Source organism: Oncorhynchus masou, chromosome 11 (genome assembly GCF_036934945.1).
Source record: "Oncorhynchus masou masou isolate Uvic2021 chromosome 11, UVic_Omas_1.1, whole genome shotgun sequence".
Classification (NCBI taxonomy): domain Eukaryota; kingdom Metazoa; phylum Chordata; class Actinopteri; order Salmoniformes; family Salmonidae; genus Oncorhynchus; species Oncorhynchus masou.
The window spans coordinates 50,866,729-50,889,821 of NC_088222.1; the positions used below are offsets into that span (position 1 = coordinate 50,866,729).

General features: G+C 41.4%; 1 protein-coding gene across 1 annotated transcript; it reads right to left on the reverse strand.

Moving 5' to 3' along the window:
- Window positions 1-355: 355 nt before the first annotated feature.
- Window positions 356-19,712, reverse strand: LOC135548808 (heat shock 70 kDa protein 4-like). The gene is made up of 19 exons (XM_064978743.1): window positions 19,317-19,712; window positions 6,191-6,248; window positions 5,961-6,101; window positions 5,713-5,835; window positions 5,445-5,544; window positions 5,222-5,355; window positions 4,905-5,149; window positions 4,645-4,721; window positions 4,370-4,521; window positions 4,029-4,135; window positions 3,789-3,922; window positions 3,465-3,646; window positions 3,063-3,155; window positions 2,518-2,661; window positions 2,124-2,249; window positions 1,932-2,039; window positions 1,728-1,847; window positions 1,438-1,599; window positions 356-1,276 (listed from the first exon to the last, which is right to left on the reverse strand). The coding sequence occupies exons 1-19, from the start codon at window positions 19,421-19,423 to the stop codon at window positions 1,067-1,069; spliced, it is 2,523 nt and encodes an 840-aa protein (XP_064834815.1). The 5' UTR covers window positions 19,424-19,712; the 3' UTR covers window positions 356-1,066.
- Window positions 19,713-23,093: the final 3,381 nt, after the last annotated feature.

The following is a 23,093-nucleotide window of genomic DNA, read 5'->3' on the forward strand; positions in this document are numbered from 1 at the left end:
TGTAACGCTAGCTTAGTTAGCGGTGGTGCGCGCTAAATAGCGTTTCAATCGGTGACGTCACTTGCTCTGAGACCTTGAAGTGAGGTCTCACTCTGCACACCTTAGGTTTTGTTTATGGAGGGTTGGTCGAAAAATAATGCATTGTTCATCAAAACCGCCACTGACCTTAAAATGACGTAATCTTTCATACAATGTGATTATGAAAGTATACCATCTAAACATTGTGTTGTTAAACAACCTTTGCATAACAGTAGACCAGAAAATTGTATGGAGTTTTTTCCTCTTGCTGAATTCAAGGTCAAAATCAACACGCTCTGCATTGCATTTTCAAATAACCTTTCAGCGATCTTTCACATAATTCTCAGACACCAACATGTATTTATTTTGCTTTTGGTTAGTGGTAACAGCACTAAACTGGTCTTCCCCACACATCCACACTGTTGTAGAATAGAAAAACAAAAAAAAGTCTATACCAGAGAACAACTCACAGACCATTGCTTTTAAAGAGACAGCCTTACATTAAAATACTGCATGACAGTAACTCAAATCTAATTGAATATAGTGGACAGATAATTGGTGCCTCTATAATACCCATCTCTGAATACATTAACCTTTATTCCATCCAATCTCTCCCCAGCAGGGTGTCCTATCCATTTATCCAACAGCTGCAAGATTTAAGTGAAACAAATGCACAGTAAGTCATCCAATGGGGAATAATGATGCTTAGCTTGAACCTCTACCCCCAATCAATAATAGTTAACAATTTCAAACGTCTTTACTACTTTCCTCTGCATACCACCTCTTAATGACATTCTCAGTGGAAGTGGGCTGAACATTCCTTACAAAATGGCCATTGAAGCGAAACACAGAAAACAAGTTTCCATCCTGCAACCTTACAGTATTTTATGTCAAACAGCCTGATCAATACGCTATCATTGTATATCAACAGGTAAAGTGTTACATGCCAAGAAGGCAGATTGAGAGTATTTAAAGGAATAGTCCAATTGTGTAATCAAAAGAGGCCATCAGCAAGATGTCAGAGGGGTTAGATAGGCAGCTGCAGCAGTTAGTCAATGTCCATCTCAGGCATTTTGTTGCCCTCTGCAGATTCAGGAGCCACCGTGCCCCCTGCTGCACCCTTCTCTGGGCTGCCCGGCTGGGCCTCTGTGCCCTCCTGTCCATTTACTGGCCCATTCTGCTCTGCCTTCTCATCCTTGGGGACCTCCACTTTAGGTTTGGGTTTTGACACGATTGGGTTGCAAGCTGAGTCAAGCTCCTACAAAGATGGAGAGAGGATATCATAGTTAGACATCTGGGACATTTTTACATTTGGATGAACATATGTCATATTAGGACCAGGAGTTGTCCTTGACCATGTGACCTGACCAGGCAAAACAGTTATTGGAAAGACTATGCAAACCGATTATTAGCACTTACCTTTGTTTTTGCCTGAATCTCTCTGACTTTGACAGCAGGCTCTTGGGTAAGATTGTGTTTGCTCTGCGCGTTCATTTTGCTGTTCATCCAGATCATGGCGTCGTTCACCTGCTTATCCACCTTCAACATCTCCAACTCATCCAAATGCTCATACTGCTCCTCCTGGGTGTCAAGACAGGCATAAGGAACATTTCAGTGCTGGGAGACATTGAGATATCATTAGATGTCCAGTAGCTCAAGGTTGATAAAACTATGTCCACAACTATGCAATAATAAATCTCATAAATTACCTTTGTTTTGTAAGCTTCTACAATCTTCATGAACTGTTGGATATGCTTTCCGAGTTCATCGAATGCTTTTGGCCTTTCCTCAGCCTCATTGTATCTTTCCCGGATGGGCTGCCCAAGTTTCTGAAGAAGGGACATTCAGTTCAGTCACCTGACACAATCTATCCTATGCTAAACCCAGAGACATGAATTGACCGACAATGTTACCTTTAATTCAGCCAGTTTGTCGATGTACACTTGTTTCTGTTGGTCCTCGCCGTCTTCATACAACCAGTTCTCGGTGTCCTCAAGTCTTAACGAAAAGGTGTCTCTGTCCTGCATTTGGAAAACATTAACTTGAATAACTTCACATCATTTGTTTTCAATGCGTGTAAGGTTATATAGTGGCAATATACTCACAGATTCACTGACAAACTTCTCCAACAATCCATGCAGTTTGTCTCTCATATCATAGACGTACTCTTCTACATTGTTCTTGGCATCGTTCCGCTCCTTCTCCAGCTTGTCCTGCATAATCATCTTACCCTGAGATGGACACATCAAATACATGTTTTTAGATTTTTTACTTTCCTTCCCATCACAGCCTTGCTTGAGTATGTCAATCTTTATCTACAGCAAGTCATTAACCTTCAGTTTGAGTCACACAAAAATACTGTACACTAACCTTACGATTTACAATAAAATGTCAAGGTTATGCTTGTAAAACTACATACATTTCATGTCAATACAGGTTTTCAGCTAATTAAAATTAATTCATGATGGGACAATTTGCCATGATATCCTACAATATTACCTCATTCTCCACAAACAGATTGACCGTGTCGTTGGTTAGTTGCCAGCGCAGGCTGTTTTCTATTGGGAGCTCGACAGTCTTCGTTTTCACTTTCGGTTTCTTTGCTGATGAAGCTTGATTCTTCTCTTTTCCATCCTCTGATGTCTAAGAAAAAAAATAAACCTTTTAGATAAATGTGCACTGACTGGTCCCATAAATAAGGCTATATCATGGGCTCCCGAGTGCCGCAGCGGTCTAAGGTACTGCATCGCAGTGCTAGAGGTGTCACTACAGACACCCTGGTTCAAATCCAGACTATCACAACCGGCCGTGATTAGGAGTCCCATAGGGCAGCGCACAATTGGCCCAGCGTCGTCCAGGTTTGGCCGTGTAGAGAGTCATTGTAAATATGAATGTTCTTAACTGGCTTTCCTAGTTAAATAAAGGTTACATTTAAAATTAAAATCATTAATACATCTAGACAAAAAGCATCCCCTCAGAATGTCAGTGGTAGAAAAAGATGTTATCGCACTGTATAGCAAGGAAATACACAGTCCGTTAGCTACCTCCATTTCCTCAGTCTCAGACTTCTTATCAGCATTGTCTTTCTGTCCATCACCTTGGGCTTTCTGGTTATCTTGGTCAGTCTGCATCTTACTCTGATGAGATGAGAAACATTCGATTAGCCATTAATGTGGCGTTAACACCACCAAGAGTTAGCTTGGCATCCCAGTGCACAGATGGCCAGATCACACATTGGAGAAAGTCATCATTGTGAAAGAAAAAAAACCCCACAGGGAAAAGAAAATGGAGACACATCTGTCCTGGAACAGATCGAACTTGTTCAGACATGACAGCTGAATTACCTGCCATTTTACTAAATATGTTTGGGCTGATAATTTTCCAATGAACTGGGTGTGGGTAGATTATAGGCTTGTGAAAGCTGCGCCAAAACAAAGCACACAAACCTCGTCTTCCTTCCCCGCAAGGTCTGTCTCCATGGGCTCCTCTCCCTCAGTAGGTTTCAGGACCTCCACTAGAGAGGCACTGGACACGCTGAAGACACCGTGGACATTCACCCTAACTTTCACCTTAACCTTTGAGCTTTCACCATTCGCCTGGGGAACCACTTTCTGGACCATGAACTGACCTAAGGAGTTCACAAGTGGATTATTAGACACTGATTAACATGGCCTTAGAGACAACCATTCAAAGTAAATAATTAACTGAATATGTGCAAGCCTATTGCTTATTAGACGGGTCGAGAGTTTCAGGCCTGTTTGTTTTGGTACCTATTGAGGGGTCCGGGTACGGCAGCTCTTTAGGGTTGTTGTAGTAGGCCTCCAAGGAGAAGGGCTCTCTCCGGTAGAACGTCAACACTTTGGAGAAGGGTGCTGCATGGTTCTTTGGGAATACCTCGCAATCACTGACATTGGGAGAGACAAGAAGATTATGCGAGTCACTGCTGATCTGAGTTCATTGCAATCAGTGTCAAATAAGCTTATGTCAAATGTAAAGAAGAGAGTTCACACCTTAACCCTTCCTCTGCAGCAGAGTTCCACTTCAATGAGATGGGATAGGGCACAACATCAGTGATGGAAAACTCTCTGACTTTGAAGGCGGGGGACAGGATAGCACACTGGGGAGATCAATCACATGCATTATAACACATTTCAGGGGGGCTACATTACTAACTGGTTAACAACTGTATACAGTAGTTCATGGCATGTCAACAGTAAGGTTATTTACTGCAAATAGTTTGTGCTAATCAGGTTGACAACTACAGTGATAACAACCAGTTCCATGAGAGGCTAAAAACAGCATGCCCATTTGCTGAAAAGGTCATTGGAGACAGTGAGTCATGACATGATACCTGCAGTGCACATCCTCTTGCAACAGCCTCATCTGCATTTAAAGTCATGCTCAGTTCTTTTCCAAAGAATTTGCAAACTCTTTCTTTGACGGCTGGGATCCTGGAGGCACCGCCCACGATTTCCACAGCGTAGAGATCTTCCTTCTTCAGCTCTGAACAATGCATGGAACACACCACCAGTCAAATTAAACAGCCCACCCAGGTGTTAGCAAGAACATGAACAGGCTGTGCTGAGGGATACTCCTGCTACTATTAGTACTACTACAGTTACTCACTGGCTTGTTCCATGACGTTGCGCAGGGGAGCCTCCACTTTGGCCAGAAGCCCTGCACACATCTCCTCAAAGTGGCCTCTGGAACAACAGTGGTCATTGGATATTAATAGATACCGTACACACATGCAGCTGCTTGCATCATGATGATACACAGGCACCGAATGAAAACACTTCCTGACACATGGCTTTTCTACTGCAGATGGCCTAAATGTAATAGAGGTACTGTGATGGGTGAGAGGACTTGTATTTTGCTTCACCAACCTGTTAAGTTTCCCAGTGACGTCAATGTCATTCATGAAGCACTCAATGTTGAGTGGCAGATCAGAGGAATTGGCGCTCATCAGCTTCTTGAGCTTCTCACACTCCTGGTAGAGACGAACCAGGGCTCTGGGCTTGGTTTTCACATCCAGCTTGTACTTCTTGCCAAACTCCTCACAGAAATGGTTCACCAACACCTCGTCAAAGTCTTTGCCACCCAATGCTGCGTCAGACGCAGAAGCTAGCATCTGAAAGAGAAAGAACATTAATTCCATGCCTTATTCTATATAAAAAAAGTTTCGTACATATAAACAACATACTTTGAGCTTTCCTTTGTTGAAGGCACAGATGGAGACCTGATAACCAGAATGGCCCAAATCTACAAACACCACATTTCTTGGCTTTTCCTCAGGGGCAGGGAGATCTTGTTTATAAATCCCATATGCCAGTGTAACTGGAAGAATCAAAAGAGACAGAAAAATGTGTTCAGACCAAGATTACATGAGTTAACATTACTCAGTGTTGGCATGGCAATGGCATTACCTGCAGTGGTCTCATTCATAAGTCGTAGGCAGTTGAGTCCAGCAATCTGAGCAGCATCTATAACGGACCTCCTCTCTGCGTCAGTGTAGAAGCTGGGGACCTGGAACACATTTAGGAAAAATTATGACCCTGAACAAAAACGTCATCAATAGTTAGTTACAATAGGGCATAAGCATCGCTGTATTAATGACTTTTTGCTAACCAAAAAAATACTGCTCTGTATCTTTACATTTCTGGGCCTCATCTAAGTAGATGTAAAACTGCTTACAGAGATAACACAATCAGCCACAGGTTTCTTCATTGCGGTCTCAGCAGTCTCCTTCAGTTTGGTCAGCAGCATGGCAGTGACTTGTTCAATGCTGAAGACTTTCTCCTCCTCCATGTACATCACCTAGTAAAAAGTAGAGTAATGAAGTACAAACGTTTTGAAGATTGAATATCTTAATTGTTCAGCCTCTACCACCATGATGGATCAAGTGCTAAATCAGAAAGTATACTTCACTTTTGATCATTTACCTTGATCCCGGTCGACCCAGAAGGCAACTGGGCCAGGTCGTAAACCAGGCTAGATTTTGCTGACTGGACATAGGGGTCTGAAAATGCCCTGCCATGGAATCGCTTGAACCCTTGAACAGTGTTCTTACAATTTGTTACAACCTTTCAAAAACAAAACAAATACCATGATCAAATAACACTCTACTTTACTTTAACAACTGAATTGTATTAGCAATAAGGGTTAAGCTTACCTGGCCTTTGGCTGCCGCTCCTATTGAACGATTACGTGGTCCAAAGGACACACATGCTCTGAAAAAAAGTGAAGATGTTATTGATAACAGATCCTTCCCTGCGTGCATGGTGCTCAAATTGTTTACCCTACATGCTTAACTGCAACAGACAAAACTTGCAATGCCAAAATGTAGGCTACATTCCAAAGAGCCCTTTAGTCTAAACTCTTCTGTCATCACTGCTAAACACAGATGTCAATGGCAAAAGCTCACACTACAATTACTGTCAACACAAGTGTGCAGTTGTTGGTGATGTCAGCGAGAGGTTAATGCACCAAAATGTAGACAACCCAATTGCATGCCGATGTCACTACACCCGTATAGTTAAGCTGACAAGCAAAGTATAGTAAATCTTACAATGCAGTAATGTATAATGAAACCTCATTATTAATAAAAGGCTCACAATAATAATCTTACACAGTTAGACTAATTAGGGTGGCAGGTAGCCTAGTGGCTAGTACATTGGGCCAGAAACAAAAAGGTTGTTGGTTCAAATACTCAAACCGACAAAGTGAAAAATCTGGTAGTTTGCCCTTGAGCAATGGCTGACCATGTACAGCAGGGCTGCCCAACCTTCTTCTGGAGATCTATTTTCCTGTAAGCGTTCAGTCCAACCCTAATTTAGCATCTATGATTCAGCTAGTTAAGGTCTTGTTGAGCAGCTAATCATAGAATCAGGTGTGTTAAATTAAGGTTGAACTGAAAACCCACAGGACTGTAGCACTCCAGGAAGAGGGTTGGGCAGCCCTGCTGTACAACACCACATTTGCTGCACCTATCTGGTGTATGTGTCAATAAAACATCCATTAAATGTTTTCCTAACTAGTGAAAGTATACTGTATATCAGAATCATCACAAGAAGTATGTAAATCAAACATATGGATGTGTGATATAGGGATTAGACAATGTCACTCACTGACATTTATTTTAGCAACCCCACTCTGTAATCATTGACTTAAAGTGGAACTGACAGCATTTTAACTACAATGAACAGAAATATAAATGCAACATGTTAAGTCTTGGTCCAATTTTTCATGAACTGAAAGAAATGATGCCAGAAAATGTTCCATACATAAAAAAAGTACACATTTGTTTACATTCCTGTTAGAGAGCATTTAAATTTGCCAAGATAATCCAGACACCTGACAGGTGTGGCATATCAAGAAGCTAATTAAACAGCATGATCAATACACAGGTGCACCTTGTGCTGAGGACAATAAAAGGCCACTAAAATGTGCAGTTTTGTCACACAATACAAAGCCACAGATGTATTAAGTTGAGGAAGTGTGCAATTGGCATGCTGACTGCAGGAATGTCCAACAGCTGTTGACAGAATGATTTTTCTACCATAAGCCGCCTCTGTTGTTTCAGAGAATTTGGCAGTACATCCAACCTGCCTCAACTGCAGACCACCTGCAACCACGCCAGCCTAGGACCTACATATCCTGCTTCTTCACCTGTAGGATCGTCGAGGGAAATGGGGGTGCTCAGGAGTATTTATGTCTAATATTTTTATTTTACCTTTATTTAACTAGGCAAGTCAGTTAAGAACAAATTCTTATTTTCAATGACGGCCTAGGAACAGTGGGTTAACTGCCTGTTCAGGGGCAGAACGACAGATTTGTACCTTGTCAGCTCGGGGATTTGAACTTGCAACATTCCGGTTACTAGTCCAACACTCTAACCACTAGGCTACCCTGCCGCCTTTTGTGAGAAAAACTCATTCTGCTAAACTGGGCCCGGCTCCCAAGGGAGTGGGCCCGGCTCCCAAGGGAGTGGGCCCGGCTCCCAAGGGAGTGGGCCCGGCTCCCAAGGGAGTGGTACTCCCAGGCCCAGTTAGGCAAAATCCATAGATTAGGGCCTAATGAATTTCAATTGACTAATTCCCTTCTATGAACTGTAAATCAGTAAAATCTTTGAAATTGTTTTTTTATATTTTTGTTCAGTATACTTTGGTCGATATTAATAATAAGTCACAAATATTAAATTCCAAGTTTATGGTTCAAAACCAATTTTATAAGAGGTTTTAAAAATAGGTTCTATTTGACTCAAAATACAATGAAATACAGTAAGGCATTTCTGGCAGAATAGATGGATTCAGTACAATGCATGATTTATATAATTTGCCAACAGCATTATTTCTTTAACTACCAAGAAATCTTATCAGGTTGTAAATCACAGCTGGGCTGGTACATTGTTTGCTGCCTCCACCCATTCGGATGCATTGTTTCAGTTTCATTTACACAATATTTTAAACAAAAACGGGTGGTTGTAACTAAGGCTGGGAAGGTCAATACAATCAAACTAGCAAAGGCAATGATCACAAGTCAGTCATAACGTGGCTAATAGGCTAGCACACGTGTCAAACAAGGCCCGCAGGCCGAATACGAAACACAAGCGAGTATAAATAAGTTAACAGTGGAGTCATCTACGTTGAACAAAAATATCAACACAACACAATGCCACAGATGTCTCAAGTTGAGGGAGCGTACAATTGGCATACTAACTGCAGAAATGTCAACCAGAGCTGTTGCCAGATAATTTAATGTTAATTTCTCTACCATAAACCACACCCAATGTAATTTTAGAGAATTTGGCAGTACGTCCAACTGGCCTCACAACTGCAGAGAACACATATGGTGTCGTGTGGGCGAGCAGTTTGCTGATGTCAACGTTGTGAACCGAGTGCACCATAATGGCATGGCGGTGGGGGGCTATGGTATGGGCAGGCATAAGCTACAGACAATGAACACAAAAGCATTTTATCTGCACCTGTTGTATTCAGCGTATGTGCCAAATAAAAAAAATGTATTTTAATATCCTACAACTTTGGACAGCCATTGAAGAAGAGTGGGACAACATTCCACAATCAACAGCCTGATCCACTATGTGAATGAGGTGTGTCACGCTGTATGTGGTAAATGGTGGTCACAACAGATACTGACTGGTTCTTATTCACGCTCCTATATATAAAAAAAAAAGGTATCTTAATAAATTATGGCCTAATGAATATATTTAAATTGACTGATTTCCTTATATGAACTAATTCAATTGTGGTTGGTTCAGTATACTTTATTTAATTACAGCCTATTGCGCTTGCGTCTGTAAATTCAACTTCAATTGTGCTGCTTTCGTGTGTCCTGTTTACAGCGCGCAGAGGGAAAGTGTACAAACATGCCACAGTCCTAGCTAGGATACTAAAATATTGCAGTCTAGCGTCAGTTAAAGCTTGACAATGAATAACCAAAAAACAAATCCTGCAATAAAACACCATGCAAAGAAGAAATATGTAGGCCTATTACAACAACATTTGAGCAGTAGCCTATGCTGCCGACTCAACTACAAGACATTGAGTGCACCATACAGAAATGCTGAATTCAACCACCCTGGTGATCCATGAAGTGTAAAAAAAATGAAAAACATGTTAAGTTTAAATGTTACAACAACCTATAGCTACGTTTTTTGTTACTGGAGTTATTAAATAATTTTTGATTAGGGTCGCAGTATATTATGCACATCAGAAAGCATAGCAGCAAAGGCTGGAGAAATGTATATTTTGTTAAAATTCGGGATGCACGATATATCGATGGACATATCGGAATTGGATAATATTAGCCAAAAATGCAAACATCGGTATCGGCCCGGGTCTAGTTAAACGGCGATGTTAAAAACCGATGTCAAAGATACCGTGTATACCTATATAATGTAGGTACATGATGTAATAATAATATGAAATAATAATTTGTGGGTTGCCTTCTGAATAAAAGAATGTAATCGACAGTGATGCAAATGAATACAAATAGTAGAATTATGCCATACTTTTATTTTGAAAGCTAACTGCAAAGTCCACTATTGTGGCTAATCCTTATTGTGGCTTCACATAGACGGTCTGACAGCCATTAATCAAATAAGAACCGTCTTATAAATTAGGGTTATTTTAAATGACAGCTAGCTGGCTAACTAGCTAACTATAGCTACTGAAACAGATTATGTTGTGTTATTCGACACGTCAAACAGTGTTATTGACGTGCATCTTTTTTCACGTCTTATCCAAGATGGCGTAGCAATCAGACGTCTTTGTCCTTTGTCTTGTCCCATGTGTATATATTTTTATATATTTTTCTAAACCTCAACTTCAAAATATTCTCCTGCAACCCGGCTCACACAATGTGGTGTGGATCTGTTTTTTTTTCTAAAGTTAATTTTTTTTTTAACTTCGGAACTGGAAACACCCAACAGAAGCTAGCCAGCTCACTAGCTACTAGCTAGTAGTCAGCTAACCACTGCTAGAGGTCATCAGCTAACCTTTAGCTCGGAAAGCTCTCACCAGTTTGTACAATGCAACTCAAACCAGAGCATACCAGACCAATTCTCTCTCCATATCCCCCGGATTCCTACCGCAAGCTCGGAACCGTTTCACCTTGATCATCGCAGCTAGCTAGCTGCTATACGAGTGAGTACTCCTGGCTAACGTCTGTCCCGAAGCAAGCATCAATTAGCCTGGAGCTAGCCCTTGCTAGGCCCATTCTCCCAGCGAGCTGAAGAGGCCTATCAGCCACTTCTGGTCCGGGAAACGGAACCCCACCGATCCTACATGACTGGACCATAACGTAATCTGGTCGAGGGGGTACTCAACTGGCCACTACATCGCGACGTCCCCTGAACGCCAATCTGCTAGCTGCGGCCCGCTAGCTGTCAGCCGCGGCCTGCTAGCTAGCTAGAGCATATTGGACTGTTAGCTGAATAGATCCATCAGTCAATTTCTTGGGCCACTATACCTATTTTGCCAATTGGACTTGGACCCCTCTGCTACTCGGAATCCTACTAATTCCATCATGACTGGTCTATCGACATCACCGCATGTGGAGGCTAAAACAGACTTTCCTCCGTTGAGACGTCCCTCTAAGGCCCTTCTGCTAGCTGTCTGATTCGCCGTGTCTCCAGCCAGCCCAACCACTCACTGGACCCCTATGATCACCTGGCTACGCATGTCTCTCCCTAATATCAATATGCCTTGTCCATAACTGTCCTGATTAGTGATTCTCTTATTTCACTGTAGAGCCTCTAGCCCTGCTCAATATGCCTTAACTAACCATTTAGTTCCACATCCCACATAGCACCTGGTTTAAACGTCTCTAGAGACGATATCGCTCTCATCATTACTCAATGCCCAGGTTCACCTCCAATGTACTCACATCCTACCATACCTTTGTCTGTACATTATGCCATGAATCTATTTCTTTGGCACCCATAAACCTGCTCCTTTTACTCTCTGTCCCGGGCGTACTAGACGACCAGTTCAGATAGCCTTTAGCCGTACCCTTATCCTACTCCTCCTCTGGTGATGTAGAGGTTAAACCAGGCCCTGCAGTGCCTAGCTCCACTCCTACTCCCCAGGTGCTCTCATTTGTTGACTTCTGTAACTGTAAAAGTCTTGGTTTCATGCATGTTAACATTAGAAGCCTCCTCCCTAAGTTTGTTTTATTCACTGCTTTAGCACACTCTGCCAACCCGGATGTCCTAGCCTTGTCTGAATCCTGGCTCAGGAAGACAACCAAAAACCCTGAAATTTCCATCCCTAACTATAACATTTTCAGATAAGAGAGAACTGCCAAAGGGGACGGTGTTGCAATCTAGAGTTCGGTCTTATACTATCCAGGTCTGTAGACAAACAATACAAGCTTGACCTGGCCCGGGTATCCTGGAAGGATATTGACCTCATCCCGTCAGTAGAAGATGCCTGGTTATTCTTCAAGTGTTTTCCTCACCATCTTAAATACTTATTCCCCATTCAAAAATGTTTGAACCAGGAACAGATAGAGCCCTTGGTTCTCTCCAGACCTGACTGACCTTGACCAGCAAAAAACCATCCTGCGGCATTCTGCATTAGCATCAAATAGCCCCCGTGATATGCAGCTTTTCAGGGAAGTTAGGAACCAATATACACAGGCAGTTAGGAAAGCTAAGGCTAGCTTTTTCAAGCAGAGATTTGCATCCTGTAGCACAAACTCAAAATAATTCTGGGAAACTGTAAAGTCCATGGAGAATAAGAGCGCATCCTACCAGCTGCCCACTGCACTGAGGCTAGGAAACACTCACCACTGATAAATCCACCATAATTGACCATTTCAATAAGCATTTTTACAGCCGGCCATGCTTTCCACCTGGCTCCCCCTACCCCAGTCAACAGCCCTCCACCCCCCACAGCAACTCGCCCAAGCCTCCCCACTTCTCATTCACCCAAATCCAGATAGCTGATGTTCTGTAAAAGCTGCAAAATCTGGACCCCAACAAATCAGCCGGGCTAGACAATTTGGACAATTAGTAGCCTGTTCAACCTCTTTCGTATCGTCTGAGATTCCCAAAGATTGGAAAGCTGCCGCAGTCATCCCCCTCTTCAAAGGGAGAGACGTTCTACACCAAAACTGCTACAGACCTATATCTATCCTACCCTGCCTTTCTAAAGTCTTTAAAGCATTCAGAATTTTGGATGAAAAGCATGCCCAAATTAAACGGCCTGCTACTCAGGGCCCAGAAGATATGATATGCATGTAACTGGTAGCATTTGGATAGAAAACACTCTAAAGTTTCCAAAACTGTTAAAATAGTGTCTGTGAGTATAACATAACTGATTTGGCAGGCAAAAATCTGAGAAATCCATTCAGGAAGTAGTTTTTTTTTGGTTTTGTAGTTTTCTATTCAATGCCATTACAGTATCAATTGACTTAGGAACTGCAATTTGAGTCCTATGCCTTCCACTAGATGTCAACAGTCTTTAGAAATGGTTTCAGGCTTGTATTCTGAGGGTATAAATGAGGGAGTAAGACCAGTCTGAATGAGTGGACCCTGCCGTGTCACAGAGCTTTATCATGCGCAATCCCGAGAGAGTGCCTTTCTTGTTTACCTTTTATATTGACGAAGTTATTGTCCAGTTGAAATTTTATAGATAATTTAGGCTAAAAACCTGAGGATGGAATATAAACATCGTTTGACATGTTTCTATGAACTTTACAGATACAATTTGGATTTTTTTGTCTGCCTGTTTGACAGCATTTGAGCCTGTAGATTACTGAATAAAATGCGAACAAAAGGAACATTTATAAAGTAAATAAATGTCTTCTGAGTGCCAGTATGAAGATCAAAGGTAAGGGATTAATTTTCTCAATTTCTGACTTGTGTAACTCTTCTACCTGGCTGGTTACTGTTTGTAATGATTTGTATGCTGGGCTATGTTCTCAAATAATCATAAGGTATGCTTTCACCGTAAAGCATTTTTTAAATCTGACACCGTGGTTGGATACACAAGAAGTTAGTCTTTAAACCTATGATAAATATTCATTATTTTCTGAATTTTTATAATGAGTATTTCTGTATTTGAATTTGGCTCTCTGCAATTTCACTGGATGTTGGCCAGGTGGGACGCTAGCCCTAGAGAGGTTAAGCGATACCATAACCGCCATCCATAAGAGACAATACTGTGCAACCGTATTCATCGACCTGGCCAAGGCTTTCGACTCTGTCAATCACCACATTCTTATCGGCAGACTCAACAGCCTTGGTTTCTCAAATGACTGCATCGCCGGGTTCACTGACTACTTCTCTGATAGAGTTCAGTGTGTCAAATCGGATGGCCTGTTGTCCCGACCTCTGGCAGTCTCTATGGGGGTGCCACAGGGTTCAATTCCGAGGCCGACTCTCTTATTCGTATTTCATCAAAGATGTCGCTCTTGCTGCTGGTGATTCTCTGATCCACCTCTACGCAGACACCATTCTGTATACTTATGTCCCTTCTTTGGACACTGTTAACTAACCTCCAGACGAGCTTCAATGCCATACAACTCTCCTTCCATGGCCTCCAACTGCTCTTCAACGCAAGTAAAAATACATGCATACTCTTCAACCGATCACTGCCCGCACATGCCCGCCCGTCCAGCATCACTACTCTGGACGGTTCTGACCGAGTGTATGTGGACAACTACAAATACCTAGGTGTCTGGCTAGACTGTAAACTCTCCTTCCAGACTCACATTAAGCATCTTCAATCCAAAATTAAATCTAGAATCGGCTCCCTATTTCGCAACAAAGCATTGTTCACTCATGCTGCCAAACATACCCTCATAAAACTGTCCATCCTACCGATCCTCGACTTCAGCAATGTCATTTACAAAATAGCCTCCAACACTCTACTCAACAAATTGGATGCAGTCCATCACAGTGCCATCCGTTTTGTCACCAAAGCCCCATATACTACCCACCACTGCCACTTGTACGCTCTCGTTGACTGGCCCTCGCTTCATACTCGTTGCCAAACCCACCGTCTCTTGGTCATCTACAAGTCTCTGCTAGGTAAAGCCCTGCCTTATCTCAGCTCACTGGTCACTATAGCAGCACCCACCCACAGCATGCGAACCAGCAGGTATATCTCACTGGTCACCCTCAAAGCCAATTCTTCCTTTGGCCGCCTCTCCTCTTCTCTGCTGCCAATGACTGGAAAGAACTGCAAAAATCACCGAAGCTGGAGACTCATATCTCCCCTCACTAGCTTTAAGCACCAGCTGTCAGAGCTGCTTACAGTAGAGGTCGACCGATTAATCGGAATGGCCGATTAACTAGGGCCGATTTCAAGTTGTCATAACAATCGGAAATCTGGAATTTTGGATGCCTATTTATTTATTTTTTTACGCCTTTATTTAATCTTTATTTAACTGGGCAAGTCAGTTAAGAACACATTCTTATTTTCAATGACGGCCTAGGAACAGTGGGTTAACTGCCTCGTTCAGGGGCAGAACAGAACGACAGATTTTTACCTAGTCAGCTCAGGGATTCAATCTTGCAACCTTACGGTTAACCAGTCCAATGCCTCACGAGGAGCCCGCCTGTTATGTGAATGCAGTAAGAAGCCAAGGTAAGTTGCTAGCTAGCATTAAACTTAATCAATCATAATCACTAGTTATAACTACACATGGTTGATGATATTACTGGTTTATCTAGCGTGTCCTGCGTTTCATATAATTGATGCAGTGCACATTCGAAAAAGGACTGTCGTTGCTCCAACGTGTACCTAACCATAAACACCAATGTCTTTCTTAAAATCAATACAAAGTAGTATATATTTTTAAACCTGCATATTTAGCTAAAAGAAATCTAGGCTAGCAGGCAATATTAACCAGGAGAAATTGTGTCACTTCTCTTGCGTTCATTGCACGCAGTCATATGCAACAGTTTGGGCCGCCTGGCTCATTGCGAAATAATTTGCCAGAATTTTCCCTAATTATGACATAACATTGAAGGTTGTGCAATGTAACAGGAATATTTAGACTGATGGATGCCACCTGTTAGATAAAATACGGAACGGTTCCGTCTTGTTTTCGAGATGATAGTTTCCGGATTTGACCATATTAATGACCTAAGGCTCGTATTTCTGTGTGTTATTATATTATAATTAAGTCTATGATTTGATAGAGCAGTCTGACTGAGCGATGGTAGGTACCAGCAGGCTCATAAGCATTCATTCAAACAGCACTTTCATGCATTTTGCCAGCAGCTCTGCTGTTTATGACTTCAAGCCTATCAACTCCCGAGATTAGGCTGGTGTAAAGATGTGATGTGAAATGGCTAGCTAGTTAGCGGGGTGCGCGCTAATAGCGTTTCAAACATCACTCGCTCTGAGACTTGGAGTAGTTGTTCCCCTTGCTCTGCATGGGTAACGCTGCTTCGAGGGTGGCTGTTGTCATTGTGTTCCTGGTTCGAGCCCAGGTAGGAGCGAGGAAAGGTACGGAAGCTATACTGTACAATGGCAATACTAAAGTGCCTATAAGAACATCCAATAGTCAAAGGTTAATGAAACACAAATGGTATAGAGAGAAATAGTCCTACAATAAATAAATAAATACAACTTAAAACTTTTTCCCTGGGAATATTGAAAACTCTTGTTAAAAGGAACCACCAGCTTTCATATGTTCTCATGCTCTGAGCAAGGAACTTAAATGTTAGCTTTCTTACATGGCACATATTGCACTTTTACTTTCTTCTCCAACACTTTGTTTTTGCATTATTTAAACCAAATTGAACATGTTTCATTATTTATTTGAGGCTAAATTTATTTTATTTATGTATTATATTAAGTTAAAATAAGTGTTCATTCAGTATTTTTTGTAATTGTCATTATTACAATTTTTTAAACAATTATTATTATTATTTTTTAATTTTTTTTAAAAATAGGCCGATGAATCAGTATCGGCTTTTTTTGTCCTCCAATAATCGGCATCGGTGTTGAAAATCATAATCGGTCGACCTCTAGCTTACAGGTCACTGAACCTGTACATAGCCCATCTGTAAATAGCCCATCCAACTCCCTCATCCCATACTGTATTTATCTGTCTTGCTCCTTTGCACCCCAGTATCTACCTGCACATTCATCTTTTGCTCATCTACCATTCCAGTGTTTAATTGCTATCTTGTAATTACTTCACCACCATGGCCTATTTATTGCCTTACCTCCCCTATCCTACCTCATTTGCACATACTGTATATAGACCTTTTCTACTGTATTATTGACCGTATGTTTGTTTACTCCATGTGTAACTCTGTTGTGTGTGTCGAACTGCTTTGCTTTATCTTGGCCAGATCGCAGTTGCAAATGAGAACTTGTTCTCAACTAGCCTACCTGGTTAAATTATGGTGAAATAAATAAATAAACATGTAAAGACCCAAAACGGCATTCCATAGAAATCCTGGTTCAGAATGAAACTGAACAAATTAACAACAAAACAGCACAACCAGTAAGTGAAAGAAATAGGTTTTGATGATGTTTTGCAGGTAACGGGGACATACTTAACTGCCAACAAAATAACTTGTTGGTCAGTGTGGTGTGTGAGTAACCTTTAACTAGGCAAGTCAGTTAAAAACAAATCTTATTAACAAATGGTGGCCCGGACAACGCTGAGTCAATTGTGCGCCGCTCTATGGAACTCCCAACTGCGGTCGGATAAGATACAGCCTGGATTCGAACCAGGGGCTGCAGTAACGTCTCTTGCACTGAGATGCAGTGCCTTAGACCGCTGCGTCCGTTTGTGTTAAATATTTAACTACGGTGGAATGCTTAAAAGAATGCAACATTTTTAAATAAATAGGTTATCGGTGTCGTTTTTGTTGGGGGCAAGGAAAATATTGGATATCGGTATCAGCCAAAATTGTCATATCGGTTCATCACTAGTTAAAATGTTAAGATGCAATATACAATATCCTATGTACATAAATTAACATAATGAGCCATTTTTTTTTTAGAATAAAACAATGGTCATTTTGGGACGCAGTTGATTTTTTTTTTGTAAAAACAAATATAGGATATGACTGGTCCGCAAATTTGCTGTTACCCCCCCCAATAAAGCCTGTGCACTGATTGAGTTTGACACCCCTGGGTTAACGTATCTATTTATGTAGCTAGCTATTTATTTAACAACCTAAAAACACCAAATCCAATGTTAAGTAGCTAGCTGATGGGAGGATGTCATGTCATTGGAGTGGTGGGTGAGGGAGTGACTTTTCCCCCTCGTATCGTTTTTTTGGTTGCAACAGCTAGATACAGGTGTCATTTTGTTAGCTAGCAAGATATGTAAATTCCTTTGCTAGCTATGCTGAACTTTTACAATTTATCTACAGTTAGCATCTCTTAGTTGATCTTATGTATTTGGCATCAATTAAATGGGTGGGCAGAGAGGCAAGTTGGGACAAGCATGCATGGGCAGGCAAGCTGCAGAAAGACGAGCAGGCTACGATTCCCCATTATTTATCAGGGCTATGTTGAGGTCCAACTAGTTGAAAAAGTTTGAGAGGGTTTATCGAACGTTTCCTCGTTAAATTTGAAATAATCTCGCTCTGGCTGGCATTAGTTGTTGAGCTTGTTTACATGCATAGGCAACTAACCCTAACCCTACTCAATAGGACTGAAGTACTCAAAATCCACTCAGGTGTATTTTGAGGCAAATTCGTTCTAATGCTCTAAAGTCGCACTGTTACTAAACACAGTCCAGTTCAAAGTCAATGATGGCAGGCTGGTGTGGCAAATGGCTTATTTGCATATAGGGCTACTGCAGCTCTGATTGGCTATGGTGCACTGGTCTGCATAACATGTTTTTTTTTGTAGTTTTATTTGGTGCAGTGTCTATTAGTTGTCCAAAACGCATGGCTGCTTTCTCACTACATGTCCATAGAATCATATATCTCATTCCCAAACATTCAAAAATGTAAAAACATAAAATAATTTTAAAGTCAATCTTCCTGGGGGTACATTTGAACAGATTTTAATATGATTTAATGTAGCTAAAACACTAAGTCTGACACTAGCTGTAAATTACAAATGTTGCCAGTGGTGCCATAAACGAAAATGGAAAGGATAAGAATACACTTTTTACTACATTTGGGATCATTACATCTCATCATACTCTGCAAAATTGCTAGAATATTCCTACCGGCGATTAACGGACGTCATCATACATAGCAAGCAAGCTACTACAGTAAGCAGTTTCCACTAGTTATCCCAGCTACAAAATAAAAATGGCTGTATCGTAAACATTATTGAAAACAAATATTTTATTTGTGGTCTTAATTTAATGTTAGGCATAATGTTAGCAGTGTAGTGACGGTTAGTATTAAGGTTACATTTAAAAAAATCCGATTTTCGTTAGAGAATTTGTAGAAATGGGCGGGGTTTATTACTTTATGGCTGTGTTAACTAAACGCAGTAAGTGGTGAGCTAGCTAACTGGCTAGTTAGCTATGATAGTAGGCACCCGCCTTATGATAACTTAGTGCTAGTCAGCAACCATTATCTAGTTAAATACAAATGTGAAATAAGACCATCTGATAATAACGATAATTACAATTGCCGACAAAACGAGATGAATAACGCTATCCAGCGGAATTCGCGTGCAGTAGCTAGTAACGTTACCCTGCACACACACACAACTGTTAGCCAAATGGCTAACTAACGTTAGTTGTCAAGGCCGCAGAAACTGGCCACTCACAAACCAAATGTATTTATTTCAAGCGGATGGCAAATCTCGACAAGTGAAACGAGTTCTACTTACGGTGTACTTCGGTCGCTATATTCGTTAGCCACGGTTTCAATTCCTCCGGCTCGAGCTACAGCAACATAGCAGCTTTGAAAGCCCAGATCAATTCCCACCACTGACATCTTCCACGCTACCTTGCCTGTACTCTACTACTGTATGAAATGGAGACGTAGATAACTCTTATTTTTTTAAACAGAAACGTGTTTGAATTATTTTGAAAGACGTATAAAAGTCAGAGGATAATGTTAAATCAAAAGTGTAAATTCAAATTGAATTCATAATCCACAGCACAATACGGAGTACTCTGGTGGTAGTGGTGCACACCGGTAGATGCAAGGTGGTTTTGCGAGTTCACGCGGAATCTTAATGCAATATCGCGAGAATTGAATAGTTCTCGATGGCTCTAGACCTTTCTGTCAAGAGATATTTGGCTCTGAACCTTTCTATTTGAAAGATTTCATTCTGAACAAGGACCTTCTTATTCTATCAACTTTATATGGCGGTTGGCAACCAACTTTAAGGTGCATTACCGCCTCCAACTGGACTGGGGTGTGGACCAGAGACATTGAAGGTCTCAATCCTACCTGGCTCTTCAACCCCATTACTCCTCAAATCTAATAACAATCGCTCCCTTTCCCTCACATATTTCTGGCACTGAAAAAAATAAAAAAAATCAAATTGTATTTCTCACATGTGCCGAATAAAGCAGGCGTAGATCTTACAGTGAAATGCTTACAAGCTTACAATGCAGTTTTAAGAAAAAATAATCGTTAAGTAAAAAATAGATAAATAGAAAATAAAAGTACAAAATAATTAAACAGCAGCAGTAAAATAACAATAAAGATATAATAGTGATATAATAGCTATATACAGGGGGTACTGGTGCAGAGTCAATGTGCGGGGGCACCGGTTAGTCAAGGTAATTGAGGTAATATGAACAAAAGTGACTATGCATAGATAATAAACAGAGAGTAGCAGCAGCGTAGAAGAGGGGTCTGGGTAGCCCTTTGATTAGCTGTTAATGAGTCTTATGGCTTGCGGGTAGAAGCTGTTAAAAAGCCTTTTGGACCTAGACTTGGTGCTCTGGTAGAACATGTTCCACTGTTTCCATCTCCTTCTGACAATGATCACAGTCGGATGTTTCCCCACCAATTTCAATGTACTATTGAGCCTTGTGTGTCCCAGTCTCAGCCTTGTGACTACACTTTCCTCCCTTCTCTCGGCCTGAGGACCTCCCTGCCCCCACCTTTTCCAGGATCTTATACAGGTGTCTTCCCTTTCTCTCCCTGTTCCACAACTCTTGCCATTTGTTTTTCACCAATTTCTTATTAACTCCTTGGCTTCTGCTTTACTGATTGACAATTCCATGTCAACATAAGGATGTCTAAGAGCCTGCTTGGCGATGACATCCACATCCTCATTCTCCTCTACTCCCATATTAGCTAGTACCCAGAGGAACATCACACATAACCCCATCTGTTTCACCCTACAGTAATGGCTAAAATTTTTGAGAATTACATAAATATGAATTTTCACAAAGTCTGCTGCCTCAGGTTGTATGATGGCAATTTGCATATACTCCAGAATGTTACAAAGAGTGATCAGATGAATTGCAATTAATTGCAAAGTCCCTCTTAGCCATGCAAATGAACTGAATCCCCCAAAAACACTGCATTTCAGCCCTGCCACAAAAGGACCAGCTGACATCATGTCAGTGATTCGTTAACACTGGAGTGAGTGTTGACGAGGACAAGGCTGGAGATCACTCTGTCATGCTGATTGAGTTCGAATAACAGATTGGAAGCTTCAAAAGGAGGGTGGTGCTTGGAGTCATTGTTCTTCCTCTGTCAAACATGTTTATCTGCAAGGAAACATGTACCGCCACCATTGCTTTGCACAAAAGGGTTTCACAGGCAAGGATATTGCTGCCAGTAAGATTGCACCTAAATCAACCATTTATTGGATCATCAAGAACTTCAAGGAGAGCGGTTCAATTGTTGTGAAGAAGGCTTCAGGGTGCCCAAGAAAGTCCAGAAAGCGCCATGACCGTCTCCTAAATTGAATTCAGCTGCCGGATCGGGGCACCAGTACAGAGCTTGCTCAGGAATGGCAGCAGGCAGGTGTGAGTGCATCTGCACGCACAGTTAGGCAAAGACTTTTGGAGGATGGCCTGGTTTCAAGAAGGGCAGCAAAGAAGCCACCTCTCTCCAGGAAAAACATCAGGGACAGACTGATATTCTGCAAAAGGTACAGGGATTGGACTGCTGAGGACTGGGGTAAAGTAATTTTCTCTGATGAATCCCTTTCGGATTGTTTGTGGCATCCGGAAAAAAAGCTTGTCCGGAGAAGACAAGGTGAACGCTACCATCAGTCCTGTGTCATGCCAACAGTAAAGCATCTTGAGACAATTCATGTGTGGGGTTGCTTCTCAGTCTAGGGAGTGGGCTCACTCACAATTTTGCCTAAGAACAATAGAGAATGGTACCAACACATCCTCCGAGAGCAACTTCTCCCAACCATCCAGGAATAGTTTGGTGATGAACAATGCATTTTACAGCATGATGGAACACCTTGCCATAAGGCAAAAGTGATACCTAAGTGGCTCGGGGGAACAAAACATCGATATTTTGGGTCCATGGCCAGGAAACTCCCCAGACCTTAATCCCATTGAGAACTTGTGGTCTATCCTCAAGAGGCGGGTGGACAAACAAAAACCCACAAATTCTAACAAACTCCAAGTATTGATTATGTAAGAATGGGCTGCCATCAGTCAGGATGTGGCCCAGAAGTTAATTGACAGTATGCCAGGGCGGATTGCCCTGACTCTTTGCATCAAATTCATGTAATTGTCAATAAAAGCCTTTGACACTTATGAAATGCTTGTAATTATACTTCAGTATTCCATAGTAACATCTGACAAAAATATCTAAAGACACTGAAGCAGCAAACGTTGTGGAAATTAATATTTGTGTCATTCTCAAAACTTTTGGCCACGACTGTATACACACACTGCAAAAACAGTGTCCTGTCTGTTTTAGAGTCCTTAGATACATATGTGAATATATTCAAGAAAGCATAGTATTGTGTTTGTAAATATTCACTTACAACTGAATCTACTCCTTCCTCAACATCTCTTACCCTATCAAGCAACCCTAGATATGTCAGTGGCTGAGAGAGAAACCAAGGTGGGATAGCAGGAAGAACCACAGAGGGGCTAAACTCCCTCCCAAACAACCCCATCTCTCTGGCCATGCCACTGCCTATCCACCCAAGGCTTGTATTCAGATTTAGTTCATCTTCACAGTACTCTAGGAGTACCTTTTCTGTAGGATGTGTAACCTTATGTCCTTGTAGAATTACTCAATATGTCACGGCCATCTGTTCTTAACTTTAACAGCATCTCTCCCAAAGCTACCTGCATCACTACCACCGGGAAGGTCCTGAGTGCTCCACAACATATTCTTAGGGCTTGGGCCTGGATTACATATTTTTTTAAGATGTCTGAGCTGCTGATTACTTCCATAATCTAGTGATGACCTTAACAGCGCTATATACCGTGCATTTGGAAAGTATTCAGACCCTTTGACTTTTTCCATATTTTGTTACATTACAGCCGTATTGTAAAATGGGTGGGAAAAAATCCTCAATCTATCCACATAATGACAAAGCGAAAACAGGTTTTTAGATATTTTAGCAAATTTATAAAAAAAAACAGAAATATCTTATTTATGTAAATATTCAGACCATTTGCTTATGAGATGTGAAATTGAGCTCAGGTGCATCCTGTTTCCA